General features: G+C 45.3%; 1 protein-coding gene across 2 annotated transcripts in view; it reads left to right on the top strand.

Moving 5' to 3' along the window:
• MYO18B (myosin XVIIIB) overlaps nucleotides 1–26,166 on the top strand; it is a 305,824-nt gene that overhangs the window by 256,015 nt on the left and 23,643 nt on the right. For both annotated transcript variants that reach the window (XM_064272527.1, XM_064272528.1), the window contains exons 37-39: nucleotides 415–545; nucleotides 18,660–18,704; nucleotides 19,946–20,083. In XM_064272527.1, the coding sequence (XP_064128597.1) occupies nucleotides 415–545; nucleotides 18,660–18,704; nucleotides 19,946–20,083 (314 nt within the window). The remainder of the gene's footprint in view (nucleotides 1–414; nucleotides 546–18,659; nucleotides 18,705–19,945; nucleotides 20,084–26,166) is intronic.

Here is a 26,166-nt window from a genome sequence, read left to right as displayed (position 1 = left end):
GCAATCCATGTTATATTCAGTATTTTTCACCAACACCATGATTCGAATGCATCGGTTCTTCTATTTCATTATCCAACTTTCACATACATTTGAGGCGATTGAAAAGACCATGAGTCGGGTCAGGCACACCTAACTTATCAAAATGGCATCTTTGTTTTTTAAATCTTTAAAGCTGTCTTTTGCAGGAGATTTGCCCAGTGCAATGGATCGTTTGATTTCTTGACTGCTGCTTCCATGGGTGTTGATTGTTGATCCAGGTAGAATGAAATCATTGACAACTTCAGTGGGGTACCCACCACATAAAAGATGTTCAGTGAACACTGGGCTCATCCAGGCTGTTTCTCATCCCAAGAACTCGTGAGTGGGTGGGATTCGTGCCCCAAGCCAACATGTGCTTATGGTTTCTGTCTCCAGGAGAAGTATGTGGAGGAGCTCTCAGCAGTGAGGCAGACCCTCCAGACAGACCTTGAGACGTCCATCAGAAGGATTGCTGACCTGCAGGCGGCCTTGGAAGAGGTGGCGTCCAGCGACAGTGACACAGAAAGGTACCTTCAGGGGGCCAGGTGGGGCTGGGCATGGTGGTCGGCTGTACCCGAGGAAGCTCTTCTGTCTTCAGCAGACAGTAGTGGGAGTCACATCTGCTGGGAGACCCAAACGGTCCAGGGGTGGGAGGAAAAACTGGTTGGCTCGGATGAAGAGAGACAAGACACTTCCCAGCTGGTGTTGATGTCCCTTGTTATAGCTGAAACCACATGACCTGGCCTTCAAAGCCTTTGGCAAAGCAATATGGTGGAGTGGTTGGAAAATGGATTCTAGCTGTGTGGCTTTGGGCAAGTTTTGTGTTCAATCTGGCCCTCATTTCCTCATCTGTAAAGTGGTATAATGATATTAGGGTGAGTCAAATGAAATTGCCAAGTTTCAACCATTTCCTTTTTCTTTCTCTCTCTTTTTTTTTTCGTGGTGGTTAAAACATACACACCAGAACCATCTGCCAACACAAAAGCGCCCACATCTACAACTCAATGACATTGATTACATTTTTCATGTTGTGTGACCATTCTCACTATCCTCATCCAAAGCATTCCACTGCCGTTAACATAAACCCAATTCCCCACAAACAAAAGCTCCCCTTTTTCCCTTCCCTCCCACCCCTGGTAACCACTAATAATCTTTGGTTTCTATATATTTGCTTATTTCATTAAAGTGAGATCATGCAGTAATTGTCCTTTTGCAACTGACTTAGCTTGCTCTGCATAATGTTTCCAGGTTCGTCTATGTTGTGACATGTGTCAGGATTTGATTTCTCTCTACAGCTGAGCAGTGTTCCATTGTGTGTATAGACCACATTGCTTTATCCACTCAGCTGTTGACGGACATGTGGTTGTTGCCACCTTTCGACCATTGTGAAAGTGCTGCAGTGAACATTGGCGTACGGGTTTCCATTTGCATTCTTGCCTTTGCTTTTTCTGGGTATATGTATGTATGTAGGATTGGGATTGCTGGATCATAAGGTACTTCTCCGTTCAACTTTTTGAGAACTAAGTGTCAACCATTTTTTGACCTCCAAACTGGCAGTTTCATGTAATACAACCCACTGCCTGCTCCACAGGGCTTCTCATGAGAGTTGAATGAATTAATATATGAGCTTCACTTAGAACAGTGCCAGCGACATGTAAATGCTATTTTTTTTTTAAGCATAAGCTGTGTTTGTACAGAATAATGTGTGTTATTTTACAAAAGCAACAGCAAGTTCAAGATGCAGAGTGAGAGGCCTGGTGGTAGCCAAGACCACCCAAATTCAACATCAGAGATTCTCTCCTTTCTCAGAAGACAGGCTGCTTCCCACCATCTCTGCTAGAATCCCAAGCTACACAGGACGTGTGTGCGCTGCTTGGCTAGAAGGAGTTGAGTTTTCCTAGATGGGCACGCGAACCAGGCTGTCCAGCTGCTTTAGATGGCCCAAAGTGTCTTGTCCTCAGAGATGCTCCTGTAGCCTTGGCTTACCGTTTCTCTGGGAATCACAGCTGTCCAGCTTGTGGCAACATCTTTGCCCCATCCCACCTTCTGCAGTGGAGCCTGGCACCAGGTACAGACAATGTCCTTGCATAGCTTTGATATGGAACAGGGTGCCTGAGCCTCACCTGTGGGTGCAGTTCCTTATAGCACCCACAAACCACCCACACAGCTGCTTATGGAGCTGCCTTGGAAATCCATCCTTCTTGGTGTTCATGTCTCTGGGGCTGGTTCGTGCTGCAGCCGGAACAATCAAATGTCAGACCGTGTAATCCAGCCCTCTCTGTATCCACATAGGGACTCTGAGCTCAGGGAAGTTCAAGGTCACACAGCAAATTACAGTCATCTCTAACACTGAAGTCTGCTGAGTTTCCTGCCCTACTGAATTTCCTACTTTGTTTGTCACTTCCCTCTTAATGGCTGTTACCATGCCAGATGTGTGAGACCGGGCAGAGAAGCAGAAGGGATTACAGGTAGCCTGTGGTTTAACACTGACCATGCCTAGTCAAGAAAAAAGACTGGAAGGAGACAGACCAATTTTCCAATACTGAGGGACAGCATTAGCCAAAAAAACCAAAACCCGTTGCCGTCGAGTTGATTCCAGTTCATAGCGACCCCACAGGACAGAGTAGAACTGCCCCATAGGGTTTCCAAGGAGTGTCTGGTAGATTTGAACTGATGACCTCTTGGTTAGTAGCCCTAGCACTTGACCACTTTACCACCAGGTTTTCCAAGGGAAAGCATTACCGGTGATTTAATTGGTTTTTTCTTCAAGCTTATTTGTATTCACTAAAATTTCCTTGATGAACGTGTATGGTGCAAACAGTTAACATGCTCACCCACTAACCAAAAGGTTGGTGGTTCAAGTCCACCCAGGTGCACCTTGGAAGAAAGGCGTGATGGTTCTGAAACGTCAGCCACTGAAAACCCTGTGGGGCACAGTTCTGCTCTGACACACACGGGATCACCGTGAGTCAGGTCAACTCAAAACCCTGTGGGGCACAGTTCTGCTCTGACACACACGGGATCACCATGAGTCAGGTCAACTCAAAACCCTGTGGGGCACAGTTCTGCTCTGACACACACGGGATCACCATGAGTCAGGCCAACTCAAAACCCTGTGGGGCACAGTTCTGCTCTGACACACACGGGATCACCGTGAGTCAGGTCAACTCAAAACCCTGTGGGGCACAGTTCTGCTCTGACACACACGGGATCACCATGAGTCAGGCCAACTCAAAACCCTGTGGGGCACAGTTCTGCTCTGACACACACGGGATCACCGTGAGTCAGGTCAACTCAAAACCCTGTGGGGCACAGTTCTGCTCTGACACACACGGGATCACCGTGAGTCAGGTCAACTCAAAACCCTGTGGGTCACAGTTCTGCTCTGACACACACGGGATCACCATGAGTCAGGTCAACTCAAAACCCTGTGGGGCACAGTTCTGCTCTGACACACACGGGATCACCGTGAGTCAGGTCAACTCAAAACCCTGTGGGGCACAGTTCTGCTCTGACACACACGGGATCACCGTGAGTCAGGTCAACTCAAAACCCTGTGGGGCACAGTTCTGCTCTGACACACACGGAATCACCGTGAGTCAGGTCAACTCAAAACCCTGTGGGGCACAGTTCTGCTCTGACACACACGGGATCACCGTGAGTCAGGTCAACTCAAAACCCTGTGGGGCACAGTTCTGCTCTGACACACACGGGATCACCATGAGTCAGGTCAACTCAAAACCCTGTGGGGCACAGTTCTGCTCTGACATACACGGGATCACCGTGAGTCAGGTCAACTCAAAACCCTGTGGGGCACAGTTCTGCTCTGACACACACGGGATCACCGTGAGTCAGGTCAACTCAAAACCCTGTGGGGCACAGTTCTGCTCTGACACACACGGGATCACCGTGAGTCAGGTCAACTCAAAACCCTGTGGGGCACAGTTCTGCTCTGACACACACGGGATCACCATGAGTCAGGTCAACTCAAAACCCTGTGGGGCACAGTTCTGCTCTGACACACATGGGATCACCATGAGTCAGGTCAACTCAAAACCCTATGGGACACAGTTCTGCTCTGACACACACGGGATCACCGTGAGTCAGGTCAACTCAGAACCCTGTGGGGCACAGTTCTGCTCTGACACACATGGGATCACCATGAGTCAGGTCAGCTCAAAACCCTTTGGGGCACAGTTCTGCTCTGACACACACGGGATCACCGTGAGTCAGGTCAACTCAAAACCCTGTGGGGCACAGTTCTGCTCTGACACACACGGGATCACTGTGAGTCAGGTCAACTCAAAACCCTGTGGGGCATAGTTCTGCTCTGACACACACGGGATCACCGTGAGTCAGGTCAACTCAGCGGCAACTGGTTTTACATTCCTAGCTCTACTAGTGCATGCTTTAGGAGATTTTGCTCATTTAAGTTAGGTACTCATACACCTGGAGTCCCAGGGTGGTGCACTTGGCTGCTAACCAAAATGTTACCGGTTCGAGTCCATTCAGAGATACCTCAGAAGAAAGGCCTGGCAGTGTGCTTCCAAAAAAATCAGCCATTGAAAATCCATTGGAGCACGGTTCTACTCTGACGCACATAGGGTCTCCATGAGTCAGAATCAACTCAATGGCAGCTGGTACTGGTACACACCCAACTTAAGAAAGTGAACAAACTCCACCGTGATGCAGTCCTGGGTGAACCATACCGGCTCAGGATGCATGGAACCTCAGACCCTCCCATACCGTGTCCGTGCTCAGCAGCAGTAAGATGGGGACCCAGCGCACTCTAAAACCTCACGTTCTCACCTCTAAATAAAGGACATTATCTAAAAAAAATCTTGTTTGTGCAAAAATGGCTTCCCTGCACATTTCAAGTATTTCCACCATTCCCTGCTAATTTGCCCAGATGCCAAACTACTGGTGAAATGGCAAATACTGATGCTGCAGCTGCTTCCCAGCTCCCGATTACATTTAGGATCCCCTGTTCCCCAGTCCCTCCTCTAGTTTTATTAGTGTCATGACAGAATTACGCCTGTAATTACAAGCTCCAATTGTCAATATCACCTGCTCGATGCTTGGGCTGGCTTTTCCATTAATAGAAACACCGGAGCTTTTGCATTCATTGTAATGGGAATTAATGGCTGTGGAGACTTGTTTTTTGCCATTGAGCAAACATTTTGGAACCTTTTCCACTTGTACAGCAAAGGATTGCTGTTCTAATAAACAATAAATGTTTTAAAAATAACAAAACTAGAAAGAGGCAGAGGGCCCTTGCAGGTGTGTGTGACAGGCTGGGTGGAAGGTGTGACATGAAGCAAGGGACAGACTTCTCACCTGAGGAGTGAGATGCTAGTGATGAGGTCACCGAGGGCCACAGGCATCCCTCCAATCTCTGCTTATAGGAGATCCTCTCGGACTTAGAGACCCTGTCCGCACCCTGAGGAGTGAGATGCTAGTGATGAGGTCACCGAGGGCCACAGGCATCCCTCCAATCTCTGCTTATAGGAGATCCTCTCAGACTCAGAGACCCTGTCCGCACCCTCATCCTGATAGAAGATATCTTTATCTGTCTCCAAGCCACGTGATAAACCTCATGCTTACTTTCTGCTCTGATTCAGATTTCCAGACATTGGACAGGTACAAATGGTTTGCTTTCAGCTATTAACGTAAAGGCTGGCAGTTCAAACCCACCCAATGACACCGTAGAAGAAAGCCCTGGTGATACGCTTCCTTAAAGATTACCCATTGCCTTGGAGCTGATTCTGACTCATAGCGACCCTATAGGGAGAATAAAACTGCCCCATAGTGTTTCCAAGGCTGTAAAAATTTTTTTCTAATTGTGCTTTAGGTGAAAATTTACAGCGCAAAGTAGCTTCTCACTCAAAAATTTAAACACATTGTTTTTCGACATTGGTTGCAGTCCCCGCAACGTGACAGCACACTCACCCTTGCCTTTACACCCTGGGTTTCCTATGTCCATTTGTCCTGTCCATTCCTGACTTCTTGGCTTTGTTTTTGGGCAGATGTTGCCCATTTGGCCTCATATGCTTGATTGAGCTAAGAAGCATTTTCCTCACGTGTGTTATTGTTTTATAAGCCTGTCTAATCTTCAGCCCCGCACATCTGTCATTTTGTTGTATTGCGATAGCTTTCATGTTGCTGTGATACTGGAAGCTGTGCCACTGGTATTTCAAGTACCAGCAGGTCACCCACGGTGGACAGGTTTCAGCTGAGCTTCTAGACTAAGACAGACTAGGAAGAAGGACCTGGTGGTATACCTCTGAAAAAATTAGCCGCTGAAAACCTTATGAAGAGCAGAGGAACATTGTCTGATATAGTACTGGAAGATGAGCCCCTCAGGTTGGAAAGCACTCAAAATCTGGCTGGGGAAGAGCTGCCTCCTCGAAGGAGAGTTGACCTTAATCATGTAGATGGAGTCAAGCTTTCGGGACCTTTATCTGCTGATGTGGCACAGCTCAAAATGAGAAGAAACAGCTGCAAACATCCATTAATAATAGCAATATGGAATGTATAAAGTATGAATCTAGGAAAATTGGAAGTCATCAAAAATGAAATGGAACGCATAAACATCGATATCCCAGGCTTTAGTGAGCTGAATGTACTAGTATTGGCCATTTTGAATTGGACAGTCACATGGTCTACTACGCCAGTTGTCTTAGTCATCTAGTGCTGCTGTAACAGAAATACCACAGTGGATGGCTTTAACAAACAGTTTATTCTCTCACACTTTAGGAGGCTAGAAGTCCAAATTCATGGTGCCAACTCCAGGGGAAGGCTTTCTCTTTCTGTTGGCTCTGGGGGAAGGCCCTTGACATCAATCTTCACCTGTCCTAGGAGCTTCTAGGCAGAGGGATGCCGGGTCCAAAGGACACGCTATTCTGGCTCTTGTTTCTTGGTAGTATGAGGTCCCCATGTCTCTCTACTCACTTCTCTCTTTTTTATATCTCAATAAAGATTGGCTTAAGACACAACCTAATGTTGTAGGTTGAGTCCTGACCCATTAATATAACTGCCATTAATCCCACCTCATTAACATCATAGAGATAGGATTTACAACACATAGGAAAATCACATCAGATGACAAAATGGTGGACAATCACATAATACTGGGAATTATGGCCTAGCAAAGTTAACATATTTTGGGGGGACACAATTCAATCCATGACACCAGGAATGACAAATTGAAGAGAAATGGTGTTGCATTCATCATATGCCTACAAGGAAGACCAGTTAATACAAATATTATTCAGATTTATGCACCAACCACTAATGCCAAAGATGGGGAAATTGAAGATTTTTACCAACTTCTGTAGTCTGAAATTGATCAAACATGCAATCAAGATGCATTGATAATTACTGGTGATTGGAATGCCAAAGTTGGAAACAAAAAAGAAGTAACAGTAGTTGGAAAATATGGTCTTGGTGATTAAAATGATGCTGGAGAAGGCATGATACAATTTTGCAAGACCAGTGACTTCGTCATTGCTAATACCTTTTTTCAACAACATAGTTGGCAACTATACGCATGGACCTCACCAGATGGGATACGCAAGAATCAAATTGACTACATCTTTAGAAAGAGACAATGGAAAGTCTCAATATCATCAGTCAGAACAAGGCCAGGGGCCGACTGTGGAACAGACTATGAGTTGTTCATATGCAAGTTCAAGTCGAAGCTGAAGAAAATTATAATAAGTCAATGAGAGCCAGGTATGACCTTGAGTATATCCCACTTGAATTTGGAGACCATCTCAAAAATAGATTTGACTCATTAAATGCTAACAACCAAAGACCAGATGAATTGTGGAATAACATCAAGGACATCATACATGAGGAAAGTAAGAGGTCATTAAAAAGACAGGAAAGAAAAAAAGATCAAAAGAATGTCAGAAGAGACTCTGAAACTTACTCTTGAACATAGAGTAGCTAAAGCGAAAAGAAGAAATGATGAAGTAAAATTGCTGAACAGAAGATTTTAAAGGGCGGCTCAAGAAGACAAAGTAAAGTATAAGGAATTGTGCAGAGACCTAGAGTTAGAAAACCAAAAGCGAAGAACATCCTCAGCATTTCTCAAGCTGAAAAAACTGAAGAAAAAATTCAAACTTCAAGTTGCAATCTTGAACGATTCTACAGGGAAAATACTAGATGACACAGGAACCATCAAATGAAGATGGAAGGAACACACAGAGTCACTGTACCAAAAAGAATTGGTTGATGTTCAGCCATTTCAGGGGGTAGCATATGATCAAGAACTAATAGCACTGACGGAAGAAGTCCAAGATGCACTGAAGGCTTTGGAGAAAAACAAGGATCCAGGAATTGATGGACTACCAATTGAGATGTTTCAACAAACACATGCAGCACTGGAAGTGCTCACTCGTCTGTGCCAAGAAATTTGTGAGACAGCTACCTGACCAAATGACTGGAAGAGACCCATATTTTAGCCAGTTCCAAAGAAAGGTGATCCAACAGAATGCAGAAATTATCCAACAGTACTATTAATATCACAGGCAAGTAAAATTTCAATGAAGATAATTGAAAAACAGTAGCAGCAGTACACTAACAGGGAACTGCCAGAAATTCAAGTCAGATTCAGAAGAGGATGTAGATATCATTGCTAATGTCAGATGAATCTTGGGTGAAGGCAGAGAATACCAGAAAGATGTTAACGCATGTTTTATTGACTATGCAAAGGCATTTGACTGTGTGGATCATAACAAATTATGGATAATATTACAAAGAATGGGAATTCCAGAACACTTCATTGTGCTCTTACGGAACCTGTACATAGACCAAGAGGCAGTCATTCAAACACAACAAGGGGAGGTGGGGTACTGTGTGGTTTAAAATCAGGAAAGGTGTGTGTCAGGGTTGTATGCTTTCACCATACTTGTTCAATCTGTATGCTAAGCAAATAGTCAGAGAAACTGGACTGTATGAAGAAGAACATGGCAGCAGGATTGGCAGGAGACTCATTAACAGCTTGCAATGAGCAGATGACACAACCTTGCTTGCTGAAAGTGAAGAGGACTTGAAGCACTTACTGATGAAGATCAGACACTACAGCCTTCAGTATAGATTATGCCTCAACATAAAGAAAACAAAAATCCTCACTGCTGGACCAGTAAGCAACATCATGATAAATGGAGAAAAGATTGAAGTTGCCGAGGATTTCATTTTTCTTGGATCCACAGTCATCACCCATGGAAGCAGCAGGCTGGAAATTAAATGCAGGATTGCATTGGGCAAACCTGCTGCAAAAGACCTCTTTAAACTGTTGAAAAGCAAAGATGTCACTTTATGGACTAAGGTGCCCCTGACCCAAGCAACGGTGTTTTCAATCGCCTCATATACACACTGGGAAAGCTGGGCAATGAATAAAGAAGACAGAAGAATTGATGCCTTTGAATTGTGGTGTTGGTGAAGAATATTGAATATACTGTCGAATTCCAGAAGAGTGAACAAATCTGTCTTGGAAGAAGTATAGCCAGAATGCTCCTTAGAAGCAAGGATGGTGAGACTTTATCTCAGATACTTTGGTCGTGTTATCAGGAGGGACCAGCCCATGGAGAAGGACATCATGCTTGGTAGAGGGTCAGTGAAAAATACGAAGACCCTCAGGGAGGTGAACTGACACAGTGGCTGCAATAATGGGCTCAAGCATAACAACAATTGTGAGGATGGTGCAGGACCAGGCAATGTTTCATTCTGTTGTACTCGGGGTCGCTATGCATTGGAACTGACTTCATGGCGCCTAAAAATACCTTTTGCTGAAAGGTGGACTTTGGGAATGGCTTCAGTTTTGAGTTAGCAGAGTATCTGAGGGCCATAATCTTGGAGGTTCCTCCAGTCTCTGTGAGAACAGTAAGTCTAATCTTTTTTGTGAATTCTAATTTTGTTCTACAGTTTTCTCCTGCTCTGTCTGGGACCTTCTATTGTGATCCCTTTCAGAGCAGTCAGTGGTTGTAGCTGGGCATAGTCTTGTTCTTCTTGGATCAGGCTGTTGGAGGCTGTGGTTCACGTGGTTCTCTAGTCCTTTGGACTAATATTTTTCTTGTGACTTTGGTTTTCTTCATTCTCTTTTGCTCTGGATGGAATGGGCCCAATAGATGTATATTAGATGGCTGCTTGCAGGCTTTTAAGACCCCAGATGGTGATCACCAAAGTAGGATGTAGAACATTTTCGTTATGCCGATTGACCTAGATGCGCCTGAGACCATGGCCCCCAGCCTTCAACCCCGGTAACTCAGACCCTTAAGGTGTTTGGACGTGTTCTGCTCTGTCCTGTAGGGTCGCTATGAGTGAGGATTGACTCGACAGCACTGGGTTAGGAAGCTTCTGTGACTTTGCCTAGGTCAAGTTGTGCTGACTTGCCTTATATTGTGTGTTGTCTTTCCCTTCAGCAAAGTTACTACTTGTCTACTGATTTCCAAGGCTGTAAATCTGTACAGAAGCAGTCTGCCACATCTTTGTCCCATGGAGCGGTTGGTGGGTTTCAACTGCCAGCCTTTCGGTTAGCAGCCGAACTCTTACACATTGTACCACCAGGGCTCCTCTCCATAAAATTACAGCCAAGAAAACCCTGTGGAGCAGTTCTACCCTGTAACATGTGGGGTCGCCATGAATAAGAATAGACTCAACGGCAACTCGTTTGGTTTTTGCTTTGGCTAGACCCTGGGCACCGGGAATCCAATCAGAGTCTTAGCTTTCTATCTGCCTTTTAATGAGCTTTTGTCTGTGGAACCTTAAAGCTTCTCCCTGCTGGGCTTCTGATGCCTTTTCTTGTCTGGATCTCTAGTTTCCATACAACACCTGGCTCCAAGTTCCTAAAGTTGGAAGGGACCTCACCTGTGTTTCAGCATTATTGTGGGGTGGGAAATGATAATAGAACACCAAGTATAAAGAGATGCGCCTTGTACATGGAAAAAGGCCATGCAGCCTATAGGCTTATTGCAGCTGGAAGTTGGGGAGGAAGTGGGGAAAACATAGGCTCTCAAAAAACATGAGTTCCCGCTGGGAATGACACAGTTAATTTCTCCAAGACCATAAGCGACTATTCAACCTCTCTTAGCCTCGATGTCTTCATCTATAAGATGAGTTAATAAGAAGTAAGTTGAAAAAAAAAAGACAAAAACAGAATCCCTTTGTACATAGTTGTTGCTAGGTGCCATCGAGTTGGGAATGAACACAACAGAATATCCAGTCCTGCACCATCCTTACCATTGTTGTTATGCTTGAGCCCATTGTTGCAGTCAATATGTCAATCCATCTTATTGAGGGTCTTCCTCTTTTTCGCTGACCCTCTACTTAACCAAGCATGATGTCCTTCTCCAGGGACTGTTCCCTCCTGATCCCCAACATGTCTGAAGTATGTGAGACGAAGTCTTGCCATCCTTACTTCTAAGGAGCATTCTAGCTGAACTTCTTCCAAGATAGATTTTTTCATTCTTCTGGCAGTCCATGGTGTATTCAGTATTCTTTGCCAGCACCACAATTCAAAGGTGCCAATACTTCTGTCTTCCTTATTCATTGTCCAGATTTCACATGCCTGTGAGGTGATTAAGAATACCATGGCTTGGATCAGGTGCACCCTAGTCCTCAAAGTGACGTAGTAGGGGCTCAAAAATTGTTCATTTCATTCGTTTGTTCATGTTATAAATTTTTACTAAGCACTTGTTCTACATCAAGCACCGTGTTAGGTGTCTGGGTTATTCTACTTGCATCTTGTTATTAGTAATCTCCATGTTACAGATGAATAACCTGAATAACTAGCCTGAGGTCAGGAAGAAACTAACAGTTGGAGTTGTGACTACAGCCCATGTCTGTTGAATTTCTGAGTGCCAGGAATAGAGAGGATGGAAACCCTGGTGGCGTAGTGGTTAAGAGTTATGACTGATAACCAAAGGTGGGCAGTTTGAATCCACCAGGCGTTCCTTGGAAACCCTATGGGGCACTTCTCCTCTGTCCTATAGAGTGGCTATGAGTTGGAATCGACTCGACAGCAACAAGTTTGGTTTTTTTTTTTTTTTTTTAAGGAATAAAGAGGTGGCACAAATGGTTAAGTGCTGGCCTACTAACTGGAAGGTTGGTGGTTCCTACGCACCCAGAGGAATCTCAGAAGTAAGACCTGGCAGTCTGCTTCTGCAATGTCACAGCCTTGAAACCTTACGGAGCACAGTTCTATTCTGCACGCTTGGGGTTGCTGTGAGTCAGAATTGACTCCATGGCAACTAACAACAATGAAAACGGGAATAGAGAGAGGAAGAGCGTAGTTATGGTGCCTGCCTTCATGGAACCTAAATTCTGAGGGGGGGAGTTTGTGTGTGTGTGTGTGTATGTGTCACAGACAATGAACAAAGTAAAAAAACAGATGAACAAGTAGAATACAACAGGAGTCCCTGGGTGGCACAGATGGTTCAGTACTTGACTACTAGCTGGAATATTGGTGGTTCAAACCTACCCAGAGGTGCTTCAGAAGACAGGCCCAATGATGTGCTTTCAAAAGGCCATAGGCTAGAAAACCCTATGGAGCAATTGTACTATGCACACATGGGGTCGCCATGAGTCGGAATTGACTCGACAGCAACTAAAAACAACAACAACAGAACAGAATAGCAGTTACGAAGACAGAGAGCACAGTGCTGTGATACACAGCAGGGTAGGTAGAAATGGCCTCTCTGAGCAGTGGGTGGAATTTGAGTGAGGAGAAGGAGCCTTCCATGGAAGATCTAGAGAACACCGAGTAGGGAAAGCACTTGGCATGTTCTAGGAAGTGAAAGACCAGTGCGCTCGAGGAAGGTGAATGAAGTAGAAGCAGCTCTCTTTCTTTTCTTCCCTCCTCCTCATCCTCTCTCCCTCGCCTTCCTCCTTCCCTCTTTTCCACCTTTCTTCTCCTCCTAATGATCCAAACGCCTCTTTAAAGCACCCATGGAAATGCAGTGAGTCTCCCAGTTCCTTGAAGTACCCCAGAACCCCAGGTAGCCTTGGGTACATAATTTAAGAGGTCCAGTGTGAGATGGCAATGAGGGGCTCCTTGTTCAAAAATTATGAATTTCAAAATGGCGGCAGCAGAGCGTGAGACCAGGCATGGGCCTTTCTGAGTGTGGGGCGCATGCACAGTTCGTATGCCCTTGAAAGCAGCCTGACTGCAGGTGGTTCCTAGGAAGCATTTCTTAATTCCCAACAGGCCCCGGACCTAACTCCAGCCATCTAACTTGGGTTTGAGAGTTACACGCAGCGTTGTTGTTAGTTGCCATCGAGTCAGCTCCACCTCACGGCGACTTTACGTATAACAGAGCAAATTGCTGCCTAGTCCGGTACCATCTTCAGGATCGTTGGTCTGCTTGAAGCCATTGTTGGTGGCTTTTGAGTCAGTCTGTCTCACTGAGGGCCTCGCTCACCTTTGACAACCCTCCTTCACTTTACCAACCATGATGTCCTTTTTTAGTGATTGAGCCTTCCTCCATAGATTTCAATGATATACCATAAGGATGGGAAAATGGGCAAAAAAAAAAAAATGCTTGCAAGGAAGTTTCAACAGATTTCAAAGAATCAGTATTGTGCAAACCATGTTCTCTGATCACAGTGCAATTAAATTAGTTATCAACAATCAAAAGAAGTCAGTGGATTGCTAGGTTGTAGAGCTGCCGTCCACAGCAGAGATCCGGGTTCCTTCCCCAGACTCAGAGCAACCTCCACTCTCCCCCATCCTGGCTACTCTATGCCATGCTTCCCTCTTAACTGTCTCTTCACCTGAGGTAAGAGTTTTGGATTGGCACCTGAGGGATTGGTCCAAGGTACTTCTTCAAACTGAACTCTCAATTAGGATTCAAACCCTCCCTGGGAGAGAGAGAGAGAGAGTGATGCTTCAGCCAGAGGTGAGGTTCTTTGAGAGACTTGTTCAAATTATGAAAAGTCACATTTCCCCATGTTGGGACTTCGATCCGAGTGTAGCAGGCCTTCCAGGCTGGCAGCATGGCTATGTGCTTAGAAACCCAGGTAGCTCCTGCAGCAGCATTGAAATGTGTGCTATCCTGCATACATGAGGGCTCTGCATTGTCACTTAGGCCCTAGCATCAGCCATCTTAGATTAATGGGGAAATGCTTTAAGCTGTTCCCCCAGGCCTGGGGCATGCTCCTTACTCATGGAGTAAGGAGGATACGTTGGTGGACACACAGCCCCACTTATTCCTGGCTCAGGATCTGCGGCTGCTCGTTGTCCTGCTTTGGCTGGGGGTTTGTGTGGGGTGTGGTAAGACCACTGGATTACCTCTGACTCAGTGATCAGCTGAGAGTGTGTTAATTCAGGCGGGCCCAATCTGGAGCGAATGCTCAGGGAGGAGTTGGCTATTGCCATGTTGAATGTAAGCTGGATGTTTTCCAACATACATCCTTTTAGCCTGGCTAAAATTAGGCTGCAGCAGGACAAGTAGAAAGATCTGGGTCTAACCACAGATTGTGGCCACCACAAGGGCATATTCTGAGTTAATTTATTCATTGGTGGAGCCAGGTTCTCGCCAAACTGTAAAGTTTCGTGATACATAGTGAGAAAGTCTTTGGGACTGCCCCCATTCCTTCTCCTGCATCTTTCTTACCTTCTAGTGTGCCCCCCATGAGTAATGAATGTGCTCCAGGCCTGGGAAGCAGCTGAAGGCATTTCTCCATTAATTTTAAAAGATTTGATGCCATAGTCCAAGTTACAATGCAGAGCCTTACTGCACGATAGCATGTGTTTAAATGCTGCTACACAGGCCATCTGGCTTTCTAGGCACATAGCAACATTTCCAACCTGAAAGCCCTAGAAACCCAGCTAATGAAGTTCACGGAGAGTCAAGGCTCCATCCTATTTTCTCTTCTCTGGCATTACAGGAAATAATGATAATTGTAATAATGTTACCGTAGTTGGTTGCCATGGAGTCAGCTCCGACTCATGACAGACCCATATACAACAGAATAAAATGCCTGGTCCTGGACTGTCTTTACAACTATTGATATGCTGAAGTCTGTTGTTGCCACCAATGTGTATTTTGAGTGTCTAGGGGGCTCACAGGACCCCTGGTGGTACAATGGTTAAAGTGCTTGGCTGCTAACCAAAAGGTCGGTGGTTTGAACTCACCAGCCGCTCCATGGGAGAAAGATATGACAGTCTGCTTCCATAAAGACTACAGCCTTGGGAACCCTGTGGGGCAGTTCTACTCTGTCCTATAGGGTTGCTATGAGTTGGAATTGACTCTGGCAGTAGATTGTTTGGTAGGGGGCTACTCTCCCAGCACTATATTGAACAGTGTTCTGTTGTGATCTGTAGTGTTCTCGTTGGCTAATTTTCAGAAGTAGATTGCCAGGCCTTTCTTCTTAGTCTGTCTTAGTCTGGAAACTTTGCTGAAACCTGTCATGACGGGTGACCCTTCTGGTATTAGAAACAACAGTGGCATAGCTTTCAGCATCATAGCAACATGCAAGCCATCACAGTACACACAAACTGACAGATGGGTGGTGGAATTATAATAATAGATGCCCTTTTTTGAAGACTTACTTTGTGCTGGGAGCTGCACTGCCTTGCCTGTTTTACATTCATTGCCCTCACAACAACTGTCTGTGTTTGGTACCATTATTATCCCACATTTACAGATGATGAAACTGGGGCTTAAAGAAGTCAAGAAACTTGTTCAGGGCCACGTAGTAGTGGTGGAACCATGCTTTAATTTCTAAGCTGACCCCATAACCCAGACTCCTGGTAATCGAGCTCTACCATCACCTGTCAGATGTACCCCTTTCCCTTGTTGAGGTCTTAATCTCTGCCAAGTAACTGGCCTATCATTCTGGTCAACTTGTATCTGTCACTGTGATATGGGGCCAATGATCTTGGTGTTTGCATTTACACTGGAGCTGTCTGGCAGAAACAACCCCTAAAGGAATACATCTGACAGCATTTAATCAGCTTACTCATTGGAAACCCTCTGTTTCTTAAGCCTGGAACAAGTTCTTTTTTTTTTTTTTTTTTAAACAGCCACATGTCCAAAGATGGTAGGAGAACCACTGGTCCCTTGTCACATGGTGGTTTCAGACCTAGCTGTACCACCAAATAGATCAGCACCATGGACAGGTCGTTTGCCTCTTCTTGGGCCTCTGCTTTTCCCGTTGGACAGCTAATAATCATTGAGCGCCTTCCATGTTAGCACAGGAGGCATAGTAGGGAACCAGGCAGACATGGACCTGCCTGAAAGAGCACGCAGCCTAGAATGAGGATTGGTGGTTTTCAAACTCCCTCCTTTAAGTCCTTGTTGTTATTAGCTGCCTTTGAGTTGGCCCCCGACTTATGGCAGCCACTGGGCTTTTTCAGCACCTGGAGGCTGCCTACATTCCTCTGCTGTGACTCCTGCTCTCCATCCTCAAGCCAGAAATGCTACATTATCCCTGACCATTCTTCTGCCAAAGCAGGGAAAGGTTCTTCGCTTTTCAGGAGTCAAGTGATTAGATCAGGCCCACCTAGATAATCCAGGATCACTTACCATCTCAACGTCCTTAATCACATCTGCAAATTGCTATGTAAGGGAACATATTCACAGAATCCTGAGATTAGGCCTTGGACATCGTTTGGGGGCCATTTTTCTGCCTACCATGGGGCCATCCACAAAAGATCTTTTGGTCTCCTGCAAGGGTCAGCAAACGTTTTCTCTAAGGACCAGATAGTACATATTTTAGACTTTCCAGGCCATTTGGCCCCTGTCACAGCTACTCTGCTATTGTAGCATGAAACATCCACAAAACAGAACATAAGTGAATGAGCATGGGTGTGTTCCAGTAAAACTTTGTTTTCCAGAACAGGTAATGGCTTAGATTTGGCCTGCTGGTCACAGTTTACTGATTGCTATAATCACCAAGCCTTCACTGTGAGAACATCCACTTAGACCTGTGCTTTGTCCTGAGCCTTGGGGCTAAAGGGATGAATAAGACATGCTGCTGGGCCATGAGGGATTCTTCAGTCCAGTAGGAACAAAAAAAAAAAACTTTTTGCCATTCAGTCAATTTCAACTCATGATGACCCATGTATTACAGAGTAGAACGGTGCTCCATTGAGTTTTCTTGGCTCTAATCATTATGGAAGAGGATTGCAAGACCTTTCTTATGTGGTATCCCTGGGTGGGTTTGAACCACCAACCTTTAGGTTTGTAAAAAAAAAAAAAACAAACCCATTGTTGTCGAGTCAATTCTGACACATAGCAACCCTATAGGACAGAGCAGAACTGCCCCGTAGTGTTTCAAAGTCTGTAATCTGTACTGAAGCATACTGTTACATCTTTCTCCTGCGGAGCGGCTGGTGGGTTCAAACTGCCAAGCTTTTGGTTAGCAGCCAAGTATATAACCACTATACAACCAGGACTTCTTTTGTTAGTAAACCAAAAAACCAAACCCGTTGCTGTTGAGTCAATTCCAACTCATAGCAACCCTATAGGACTGAGTAGAACTGCCCCATAAGGCTTCCAAGGAGAGGCTGGTGGATTCAAACTGCCAGCCTTTTGGTTAGCAGCTGAGCTCTTAACCATTGTGCCACCAGGGCTCCTTTTAGGTTAGTGGTTGAGTGCAAACCATTTGCACCACCCAGGGACCTCCAGTGGGGACTAAAACCAAAAACCAAACCCCATTGCCATTGAGTCAATTCCGACTCATAGCAACCCTATAGGACACAGAAGAACTGCCCCATAGGGTTTCCAAGGAGTGCCTGGTGGATTCAAACTGCTGACCTTTTGGTTAGCAGATGAACTCTAGTAGGGACAGGATTGTGTAAATAGGAGCCCCCAAAGGCAACAACCTTGAGTGGGGACCAAGGAGCAGAGGGTGCATCTCTTGGAGGAAGTGGCCAGGCCTCCCAAGGGAAGATTTGTCTAGATTCCAGCAGAGCATAAAGCTGGGAGGTCCTGCCTGAAGAGCCAGATTAAAACGATGTCTTGGGTGTCTAAGGTTTATGGTTTCGCTATCCCCACTTGCACCGGACAATTAACTGCATGTTGGTTAACAGTATGGGTTTAAAGGTCCTGAACTCTGGGATTCAGGGCTGCGTCACCTTAGACCAGAGAGTCAGGTCCCTCATCTCTAAAGTGGAGACAGGGCAATTAAGTGAGATTGTGTGTAAGGCGTATTTGATGAAGTGGTGTTCTCTGAAGAATAGCTACTGTTGTAATGAGTTTTGGAGTTTCCCACAATACCCTGAGAAGCTGCCCACTATTTCTGATTTGCTTGTACTCAGAAAGACCATAAAGTACATGCCTTGCTTGTTGGCAATAATGATACTATTAATAATAGCTATACAAGTTGTACTAAAGCAAGAGTAGTGGTAATGGTTTAATTAGCACTGTTTGCCAGGAACAGTGCTGAGATGTTTACAAGGTTTATCTCATTTCTTCTGCTCTACAACTCTGGAGGCAGAGCCCCTTTATTAGCCACGTTTTACAAAGGAGGATATTGAGGCTCAGAGAAGGCAGGTGATTTGCCTAATATCACACAGCAGCAAAGGCTGGAAATGGGGCTTGAACCCAGGTCTTTCTAATGTCAAACACTGTGTTACTCTACAACTCACAGAGGCACAGACATAATAGACTCTTTCTTGTGCTTCTTTTTAGTGTCCAGACGGCAGTGGATTGTGGTGGCAGTGGCAGAAAAGAGGTGTAAGTTAACCCTGAGGCCCTGGCCCTGTGGGTGTCCAATTTGCAAAAGGAATGTCTATGCCCACGTGGAGAATTATCAGGAATGCCTCAGGAGAGCCCTGGCTACAGGGTCGTACATCCAGCACTGGGGACAATATTGATGAACTGCCCAATTTCTTTTAGACAGAAGCCATGACTTACATCACTGTCCTCCTCAAACACCTTCAGTGGCTCCCCATTGCCTCAGAATAGACTTTTTAGATCAATGTTTGAGCCCTACACCATCTGAAACCTGACTTCCCTCTCCACCTGAGACTTTTGCTTTCTATATCATCTAAGCCCTGCCCCTTATTGCCCCCATATCTTTGTGTATGCTGTTCCTTCACCCAGACGTCCTCTCTCCAGTCCCTGTATGGCCAAACTTTATCCTTCAAATTAAATGCAGCTCAGCTGCCACTGCTGGACTCCTTTCCCTATGACTCCAAGAAGCAAGGCAAGCATCCCTCCTTATTTCCCTTAGAACCTACTCTCTGTTCTTCCCTATGACATTATTAGTCTCTTTTATTTCATTGTTATTTACATAGATGTGAATCTACTCTGTTAGGATGGGGTCTTGTGGACAGGGCCAGTGTTAGATTCATGTTTACAGCCCCTCCCATTGTTCCTAGCATACAGTAGTCTATAAACACAGGTGGAGTGAGTATATTAACCAGAAATAATCATTAAGTACCCACCTGGACCTTTTCCTGTGCTGCTTTCAGCTCTGGTGGGCATAAAAGTCAAGTCCCTGTCCGTGAAGGCCTTCCAGTTAAGGTGGGGAAGGAGTTAAGACCTATCAACTTGATATATGCTATGAATATATCATTTTGTTAAAATTCAAAGCCAAGTTTTACCCCAAAATTAGAGAGGACTCAACATTAGATTGGAATATGGATTTTAGTATCTCCCCAAGGAGAAGTGCAGTGGTCAACAGCATGAGCACTGGAATCAGGGGGACCAAGGTTTGTATCCCAGCTCCATCAATGACTAGCTGGGTGACCTTGGCCAAGTCCCAAGTTGACCTCCCAAAATCTCAGTACTCCCCTCTCTATAATGGGGACAGCACTGGTTCCCACCTCTCAGGAAAGGTGTTATGAGCCCTTAGTGAGGTTGCATGTACAACACGTAGCTCAGTGCCTGACTTATGCTAATGGGTGAGTATCTAGTTATTGCTGTTACTGTGGTTGTCATTGTGATAACGGTGTCTTCCATTCTGGCTCTAGGGATAATGTCTCCACCTTCAGCTCCCAGCCAGAGAGCAGTCTGCAGTCTTGGTTGAGCTGTACTCTGTCCCTGGCCACAGACACCATGAGGAGCCCCTCTCGACAGTCAGTCATCAGTAGCCACACCCTCAGCCCCAGGTAAGAATGTCTTCCTGCTGCTTCTAGATGGCCAATGTCTTCAAAAATCTCAGACTTTGCAGGTTGTTGTTCAAGTCTTCCATTTCCTTTTGTGTAGGCAACAAAAAAATATGGTCCTAATGGGTCCTCATGGGAGTTCCTGGGTGGTGCAAATGGTTAATGCTCTTGGCTGCTAACTGAAAGGTTGGAGGTTCTAGACCACCTAGAGGAGTCTCAGAAAAAAAGACCTGGCGATCTGCTTACTAATGGTTTGAGGTATGACCCTGTCACTTTGTAGCTGTGTGACTTGGGGCAGGTCGCTTAGCCTCTCTGAACCTCTACTTCCTTATCTGCGAAGCAATGGATATAACTATGTTTACTGCCCCAGCGATTGAAATGATGGGGATCTAATGCAGCATGATTTTCCAGATGATTTTTTAAATAGCATAATGGTGAACATTAAAAAAAAAAAAAAGTAGTAGGTGTGGATTTATTTATTATAGTTGCCTTCTCTTCAAGCCAAATCATACCAGTTTTCCAGTTATGGAAAGTGATGGATATAAAGTTTTTTTTTTTTTTTAATAAACAGTTCATGTAGGCTTTTTAAAAAGAGAGAGTCCGTACAAAGCATGTCGGGTTGGATCGTTTCTCACTCAGAGGTTTTAACCTTGTCTGAACGTCTGGGTTCTGTGTCTGCCCTGGCACAGAGGGAGGTGAATTCAGCTATGGCCTGAGCTGGGACTCTCACAATCCACGGAATGCAAACAGGAGGTGGCCCCGCGGGCGGCTTCGGGATTCACCTGTCGTTGCAGGGCTTCAGTGCATCTTCCGACCGGCTTTTCAGCTCCGTTGCTCTGAGTTCATTTGGTTTTCCTTTTCAAGGGCGACTCTCTTGTAATTAGGAGTTAATGGCCATAAATCAGAAATTATGGATTAAGCAGATGCATAATTAAGATGAAATGTATACCGCTTCTGTGATAACGGAAGGACCAGTGTGATAAGATGGAAAGAAACAGCAGAGACGAATGGAGCAAACCCAGACAACCCTTCCTGACTTGAAACGCGTTTGCTCCGAAGCCAGGGGGTTGTCGCTTAGAAAAGAATGGGGTGAGGGTTCATGCTAACCTTTTGGGTATATTCCACAAATGGCAAGTGCCTGGCGAATGTCTGCAGATAATCTTAGGCTGAAGATTTGATGTAGAAAATACCAAAGGAAGGCTCCAAGAATGGGGTGCGCCTGCGGAATTAGTTAAAGCAAGATTATCTGATTACTGCGCATCATTAAAAACAAAGGTCTGTGTGGAGAAGGAGCCATGTCCTCTGTGAACCCACACGATGAGGACTTTTTCTCTCTGATAACTAGAGACCTTTGTTTTTCCCTCGTCTGCTGGAGGGGAGGGCAGAAGAACTGGAGACAGCTGGAGCAGAATAAGAATATTCATTAACATAATGTTCAAATTTCATAATTATATTAGAGTGCTTGCTAAGGACCCTAAGTTCTTTGTCACCTGTTCACATGAGCAATGGTAGGCTGCTGTGGTTTGAGTATATTGCCTGAAGTCACTGTGCCTGGATTTAAATCCTGTACCTTCTCCTCTGCAGCTCTGAGGCCTTGGGCAAGTTGCTTAACCATTCTGTTCATGTTTGTTCATGAGTAAACCGGGGTTGTTGTCTGGGGTAATAAGATGGTGCAAATCACTCTTCACTCAGTGCCCAGCACCCACAAAGAGTGTAAGAAAACTAGCTGCTTTATTAGTATTATTAGGAGCCCTGGTGGTGCAGACGGCTAAGCACTCAGCTGCTAACTGAAAGGTCTGCGATTCAAGCCCACCCAGTGGCTCTGCAAGAGAAAGATCTCCCGTTGCCCTCAAGTTAACTCCGACTCATAGAGACCTTATGGGACAGAGTAGAACTGCCCCATAGGGTTTCCAAGGCTGTAATCTTTACAGAAGCAGACTGCCACATCTTTTCTCCGGTGAATGGCTGGTGGGTTCGAACTGCCAACCTTTTGGTTAGCAGCTGAGCATTTAACCACTGTGCCACCGGGACACCTTCGCCCAATATATATTTGTTGTGTATATGGCTGACTAGAGCACTCAGGCAGGAGCAAAAATATTACCTGTACTTGGTCACAACTCAGCACTGACTGTGGCTCGGAGAGGGTCAGTAATTCGCTCAGTGTCACACAGCAGGTAAGTGGAAGAGTCAGGCTTTGAGCCCAGCCTGTATTCTTATTTGCCGCACCGCCGTGGCTCTCTTAGCACTGCCATTTGTCTAGGGGTAGATCACTCACCTAGCAAGATCAGGCCCGTAGCTAATATTAAAACTGCCTAGGGATCATCATTTCATATTCAACATTCATCCAAAAGATTAAGTGCCTACTAAGTCATATCCAAAGGCATCATCTCCTGAAAATGCCGAGCCTCTGCCCTGGAATGTGTTTGAAGATTTGAAAATTCTAGACCTTCTAGGTTGGAGAGGACCATTGGGATTATCTAATCCAATTCGCTCAGTATACAGATGGGAAAAACTGAGGCCTGCTGAAGGAAATATCTTGCCCAAATTAATAGCAGAGGCAGACCTAAAGTCCAGGTGTCCTGATTTCCAGCTCTTTTTAATTGCACAGGAATCTTAGGATACGTCCCTTCTTTAAAAACTTAAACTATAACTGAGAAGGTTAAAGTCCCCTCAGCCACCACCCTTCCTAGAGGTAGCTACCATCTTCAGTTTGGTGTGTATCCTGCCATACCTTTCTCTATGTATTTATAAACATATGCATGTACTTGTAGCAAATATATCACGTTTGTGGACTTTGAAAAAACATAAATGATATGCTATATTATATATATTATGAAGTCTTACTTTGTGCCCCTTTCCTTCAACAGTATGCCTTAGAGACATTTTCTTATCAGTAGATATAAGTCTATCCATCTCATTCTTCTAAATTTCTATAAAGTATCTTAAAGGCATGCTACAGTTTATTTAACTATAGTCTTCTTATTTTGCTTCTAGGTGCTTTCCAGGTATTTGCTATTATATGTAATGCTTTATAAACACAAATCCTTACATACATGGACAAATGATTCTCTGGTTCAAAGGGCATTTGCATTTTTAATTTGAAGAGATACTACTAAATTATTCCAGTGTTTTTTCTACTAGGGGGTTCCATAGAATAGAATAGGACCCCTCTGTGCCCATCCCCGTTATCACCTGGCACATCATTATTGTTGTTAGTTGCCATTGAGTCAGCCCCCAACTCATGGCAACCCCAGGTGTTAGAGTAAAACGCTTCCATAGGGTTTTCTTGGCTGTAGTCTTTACAGAAGCAGTTCACCAGAGCTTTCTTCCGCATAGCCACTGGGTGGGTTCAAACTGCCAACCTTGAAGTTAGCAGCTGATCACAAACTGTTTGCGCCACCCAGGCTCCATCGTAGGGGCTTAATAAATGAGCCACTTGAGCATTTGCAATTTGGCTAAGAAAGAAGGTCACTCTGAAAACAGAAGAAAGGGAGAGCACAGTCTTCTGCCAAAAAGATAAAAGCATTCCCTGTGTTATTTATAAGGGGATGTCAACTCAAGAGAAATACACCTAAAGCTTTATGATTTACAGTTCAGCAGTTGTGCAGCTGCCGCTGATAAATGCAGGAGCTTCTGGAGACAGAGACACTCAATTACCTCCGTGGCCCCCGGAGAGGGAGCTTATGGGTTTGGTGGTGGTGGCTGCACTTTGCTCAGGAGCCTCCGTCCAGATGGTGCCAGGACAGTCCAGGGCTGGCATGCTCACCTTGGCCTCTGCTGTGTGCCTGGCCTCTCCTTCTGCCCCCCAAGGCTATCTCCTGCTGGAAGAGGGTTTTAGAGAGATGGTGGGCCTCCCAACTCCCTCTTGTCTCACAGCACATCAGACTTTCCAAGCAGGGTCCAAGCCCTGTTTCACTTTAGACCACCCCTCCCCGCCACCCAGCCACCACAGACACACCCAGCAGAACCTCAGCCTTGTAAGTGCGCACAGTGCTGTGGATCCATGCTGCTGACAACTCTGACCCATCTCTGGTGGTTCAGTGGTAGAATTCTTGCCTTCCACGTGCGAGACCCAGGTTTGACTCCTGGCTGAGGCATTTCGTGTGCAGATACCACCCTTCTGTCAGTGGAGGCTGGAGTGTTGCTACAATACTGAATAAGTTTCAGTGGAGCTTCCAGACTAAGACAGACTAGGAAGCAATGCCTGGTGATCTGCTCGCAAACACCGGCCAGTGAAAACCCTATAGATCACAACAGTCCAATCCACAACCCATAGTGGGGATGGTGCAGGATGGGTAGCATTTTGTTTCATTGTGCATGGGGTCACCATGAGTTGGCCAACTCTACAGCAGCTAGCAGCAACTGCTACAGACTGCTGATGTTCTGTCTCGTCCCTGGTCAGTTGCCCCTCTGTTTTACTCAGCAGTTATTCCAAATCACCTTGACTTTCCTTCAGCCCCTACCTCTCCCTCTCAGGGAACACCTTCAACTCTGTTTTATTAAAAGAAAACTAATAATGACTTCAGTCTGCCTTATCATCTACAAATTCATCTCTCTCTGTCTCTAACATTCCTTCCTTCTGTTCTCAGAAGATGAGGTCCTGTCCTGTCTGAGGCTAATTCCTTCTTGCCCTCTACAGCACTCCAATCCATCTGCTGTCCCCTCTCTATCCTCAAATTCCTTCATTCCAGTCGTTCTTCCTCCACGGGTTATGAACACATTCAGTCCTCTCCATCCCAACTCTATCCTCTCCCATCAGCCTGCAGTCCTGTTGAGCTTTCACTTCCCATTCCTTCTTTTCAGAGCCAAGTTTCTCAAAAGTGTGCTCTCCACTAAACGTCTTCACTTGCTCGTTTCACATTTATGCCTCAATTTACTAAGCTGGAGACCGCCCCAGCACTCCACTGGAACTTTGCTCAGCATGTCAGCAGCTCCCAAAGAGAAACCAAGAGACACACTCCAGTCTTCATCTTTTTCTGGAATTCTCTTCTGCAGAGAGACATTTAAAAATACATAGAAATGTATTTATGTTTATAAGTATATAGAAAAAGGTATGGAAGGATACACACCAAACTGAAGATAGTGGATACCTCTGGGAAGGGAGCTGAGAGATTGGGGTGGTGTTGAGGGGACTTTAACCTTCTCAGCTATACTTTAAATCTGATGAACACGTCTCGGAACTCTCTGCTCATTTGGTCTTGTTGCTTCTCCTTGCTTCTCCTCAAACTTCGCTATCCTGGTCTCTTCCTTCCTTCCTGCCCCATCTTCCCAGTGGTGGGGTTCACAGGATGCTGCCTTCACCTGATTGTTCTTTGACTCCTCCTGCTCTCCTCAGGCAGGTCTCTACTCCTGCCTTTAACTACCCAGCTCTGAGCAGATGACTCCCAATCTAGATCTACAGCTCTGACATCCTCCCAGGTTTTGCACTTACATATCTAATTGCCTACACTGCAAAGCTCACCAGCTGGGTATCTCCCTGGTGTTTCAAACTCAGCATAGCCAAGAAAAAACCCTCATCGCTACATACCCACCCTGAATTACCAGATCATTTGGTGACTCAGTGGTAAAATTCTCTCATTCCATGCAGGAGACCGAGGTTCAATTCCTGGCCAGTGCACCTCATGATCAGCCACCACCCATCTGTCAGTGGAGGTTTGCGTATTGCTCTGATGCTGAACAGGTTTCAACAGAGCTTCCAGGCTAAGACAGACTAGGAAGAAAGGCCTGGCAATATATTTCCAAAACTCAGCCAGCAAAAACTGAGTGTATCACAGTAGTTCCCTTTGTAACGAATCATGGGAAAAGCACAGACCCAGGCAACATTATTTTGCTGAAGATAATTCAAAAATGGTTGCAGCATTACATCAACAGGCAACTGCCAGAAATTCAAGCTGGGTTCAGAAGAGGATGTGGGACAAGGGATATCATTGCTGATATCAGATGAATCTGGACTGATAGCAGAGAATACCAAAAAGATGTTTACATGTGTTTTATTGATTATGCAAAGGCATTCAACTTCGTGAGTCATAACAAATTATGGATAACATTTTGAAGACTGAGAATTCCAGAACACTTAATTGTGCTCA

Source organism: Loxodonta africana, chromosome 19, assembly GCF_030014295.1.
Source record: "Loxodonta africana isolate mLoxAfr1 chromosome 19, mLoxAfr1.hap2, whole genome shotgun sequence".
NCBI lineage: Eukaryota > Metazoa > Chordata > Mammalia > Proboscidea > Elephantidae > Loxodonta > Loxodonta africana.
This window is presented reverse-complemented; position numbering and strand designations above follow the sequence as displayed.